A 3774-nucleotide genomic window follows, 5' to 3' on the forward strand; every position below is an offset into this window, starting at 1 on the left:
ATGAGATACAGTAGTCAGATTTATCGGGAAGGCAACACTTAAAATTAAATAGACAAGAGCTTTATGATTTAGGGAAAACTATCTGAATAATGGAGAACAGAGTTTTTCCCCAAAGAGAAAAGACTGCCAAAGGCTAGTAAGTTTGACTAATAGGTTGAGGTAGCCAAAGTTCCAAATTCAGTGGGAATAATGGAAAAGTTGTGAGAAACTGAGGCACCCATTAAAAATAATAATAGGAACCAGTTGTAGTCTCTTACTGGTTTCTTCATTAATCAATATATTAAATAAAATCTTTGAGAAATGTTCAAAAACTGTAGCAATAACAAGCAACTACAACTATAGTAACAAAAACTACTAAAGCTATTACTGTCATCATTATTTTTTTTTATGCCAAGTACATTGTAATCATCTCTGTCACAACAGAGATAAGTGGTGGTGAGATTAGTTACCCAATATTCATTGGAAGGGAAAAAAATCCAAAATAAATTCTTCTTGAGCAATATCCCTTATTACCTTACTGAGACAAAATACACATACTTTAAGTATGTTTTCTATATATAGAGAGGGATAGAAAGATCGGTGTGTGTGGTGTGTATGTGTGTGTATACTGATCTTGTATATATTTTGGTGTTTTGTTTTTTGTTTTTTTACAAAGAGGCAACCCACAGAATGGGAGAAGATATTTGCAAATGACACTACAGATAAAGGGCTGGTATCCAAGATCTATAAAGAACTTCTCAAACTCAACACCCAAAAAACAAATAAGTCAAAAAGTGGGCAGAAGATATGAAAAGACACTTCTCTGAAGACATACAAATGGCTAATAGACACATGAAAAGATGTTCATCATCATTAGCCATCAGGGAAATTCAAATCAAAACTACATTGAGATACTACCTTACACCAGTTAGAATGGCAAAAATGGACAGGGAAAGAAACAACAAATGTTGGAGAGGTTGTGGAGAAAGGGGAACCCCCTTACACTGTTGGTGGGAATGCAAGTTGGTACAGCTACTTTGGAAAACAGTGTGGAGGTTCCTCAAAATTTTAAAAATAAAGCTACCCTATGACCCAGCAATTGTACTACTGGGTATTTACCCCAAAGACATAGATGTAGTGAAAAGAAGGGCCATATGCACCCCAATGTTCATAGCAGCAATGTCCACAATAGCCAAACTGTGGAAAGAGCTGAGATGCCCTTCAACAGATGAATGGAAAAAGAAGATGTGGTCCATATATACAATGGAATATTACTCAGCCACCAGAAAGGATGAATACCCAACTTTTACATCAACATGGATGGGACTTGAGGAGATTATGCTAAGTGAAATAAGTCAAGCAGATAAAGTCCATTATCATATGGTTTCCCTTATTTGTGGAACATAAGGAATAGCGTGGAGGACATTAGGAGAAGGAAGGGAAACATGAAGGGGGCAGGAATTGGAGGGAGAGATGAACCATGAGAGACTATGATAGATTCTGAGAAACAAACAGGGTTTTAGAGTAGAGGGGGGTGGGGGGATGGGTCAGCCTGGTGATGGGTATTAAGGAGGGCACAGATTGCATGGAGCACTGGGTGTTATACAAAAACAATGGATTGTGGATCACCACATCAAAAACTAATGATGTATGGTGACTAACATAACATAATAAAATAAAAAAATACAAAAATTCAAAAGAAAAAAATTATCTTGTATATATTTTGATCAAAGTTTTGATTTTGATTTTTCTTTTGCCTTGCAAGTACAAAAGATTATATATACTGATCTTGCATATATATGTATATATATATATATATATATACACTGATTATTATATATACTGGTTTTATATATATATATATATATATATATATATATATATATATAGTACTTGTAAGGCAAAAAAGAAGAATCAAAGTAAAAATTTTGATAATTTAACTGTATTTCTATATTTCATTAATAAAAACTCCTATATGTTGTTCTACAAACCCCAAACTCTGAACTAACTTGGAAGAAAGACCACTGTTATAGGCTAAAAACCCTGTGTCCTTGAGTACAAAGGGTTTGGAAGAGGTGTTATATAGTTTGACTAAAGTAATTTATTACCAACTGACCAAACATTGCTAGGCACAAAGAAATTAGGGCGCTTCTTAATATTGTAACTAGAGGATAACAATAGTTATTATATATTTATAAGGGGGATTAAATGAGAACAATCCAAACAACTTTTTTGGCAGTGATGAATATTCCAGGACCTGTATATCAGTTGTTGTACAAAAGTAATTCTCCAAATTTAAAATTCCTTTAAAACAATCAATTCATTCATAAAGGGTGTATGAGGGAAATGGAATTATTCACAAAACTGGGAAGAGGCAACCAGAATCCAACCAGCTGAATAAATTGTTGAAACTGAATCCATGACCAAGCTCTGTCTCATTTACTGTTTCTATTTTCCTTGGCCTCTCTTCCTGCTCCAACAAAGTGTGGCTTTAAAATTGTAATTGCAAATGAAGCTAATAATAACATGTTTTGCTGAAGCTGTTTCTAGCAAAGTATAAAATCCCACATTGATCTACTTTGTTTGAGTCCATAAAAGCCAAAAGCAATCAATATGACATGAAAGATAACTGCATTTCTCTTTCAAACTTGTACATTGCTGGGGGAAGAGAGTCAAAATAATTTTCACGTGTTTTCTGGCTGGACAAATACATTTCAAGACTCTGCTTGAATTACGTAACAAAAGTAACAACGTGCATACTTTAATTCTGTTTTGAATAGCAGGCTTAGTGCCTTTTTGGGATTTGATGGAATTTCTAATTAGCTAGGGAAGCTTTCAGAAATGTATTCAGTAACTGACTTGTGGACAATTGCAGATAATCCATTACAAGGCATTCCGTTGTTTTCTACGTTATCAAAGTACTCTACTTCCACAGGAGGCCTACACGCCGCCGCTGGGGCCGCCGCCATGTCTCTAGTGATCCCTGAGAAGTTCCAGCACATTTTGCGAGTACTCAACACCAATATCGATGGGCGGTGGAAAATAGCCTTTGCCATCACTGCAATTAAGGGTGTGGGGCGAAGATATGCTCATGTAGTGTTGAGGAAAGCAGACATCGATCTCACCAAAAGGGCCGGAGAGCTCACTGAGGATGAGGTGGAACGTGTGATCACCATTATGCAGAATCCTCGCCAGTATAAGATCCCAGACTGGTTTTTGAACAGACAAAAGGACGTGAAGGATGGAAAGTACAGCCAGGTCCTGGCCAATGGCCTGGACAACAAACTTCTAGAAGACCTGGAGAGACTGAAGAAAATTAGGGCCCACAGAGGGCTGTGCCACTTCTGGGGACTTCGTGTCCGAGGCCAGCACACCAAGACCACAGGGCGCCGTGGCCGCACCGTGGGTGTGTCCGAGAAGAAATAAATTTGTAGGCCTTGTCTGTTAATAAAATAGTTTATACACCTAAAAAAAAAAAAAAAGTACTCTAAATATGGATAGGTGGGCTTACGGTAGGTGTTGAAGACTAAATATTTGTCAAAAGAATTAAGAACACTGTACATAAAATTAGAATTATTTATTTATTTAATCTATTCATTTATTTATTTGGTGATTCCAAAAGGGCCAAAAAACCACAGGTGGATTAGTAAGGGCACAAAGATTCTAGTAAATTTTATAACATAAAAAATTGAATTGCGTTTAATTTACCACTATTCATAAAATATTACATAGTTTTTTTTATTTTTTTATTTTTTTTAAAGATTTTATTTATTTATTTGAGGAACAGAGAATGAG

At 35.7% G+C, this 3774-nt stretch overlaps 1 protein-coding gene across 1 annotated transcript; it reads left to right on the forward strand.

Moving 5' to 3' along the window:
• The first annotated feature begins 2908 nt into the window (after positions 1 to 2908).
• Positions 2909 to 3424, forward strand: LOC113927202 (40S ribosomal protein S18-like). Its single transcript, XM_035728613.1, has one exon. The coding sequence runs from the start codon at positions 2947 to 2949 to the stop codon at positions 3403 to 3405; it is 459 nt and encodes a 152-aa protein (XP_035584506.1). The 5' UTR covers positions 2909 to 2946; the 3' UTR covers positions 3406 to 3424.
• The last annotated feature ends 350 nt before the right edge of the window (positions 3425 to 3774 follow it).

Source organism: Zalophus californianus, chromosome 7, assembly GCF_009762305.2.
Source record: "Zalophus californianus isolate mZalCal1 chromosome 7, mZalCal1.pri.v2, whole genome shotgun sequence".
Lineage (NCBI taxonomy): Eukaryota > Metazoa > Chordata > Mammalia > Carnivora > Otariidae > Zalophus > Zalophus californianus.

Excerpts from the sequence above, each read along its gene's own strand:
- LOC113927202 (XM_035728613.1), top strand. The coding sequence starts at position 2,947 with ATGTCTCTAGTGATCCCTGAGAAGTTCCAGCACATTTTGCGAGTACTC.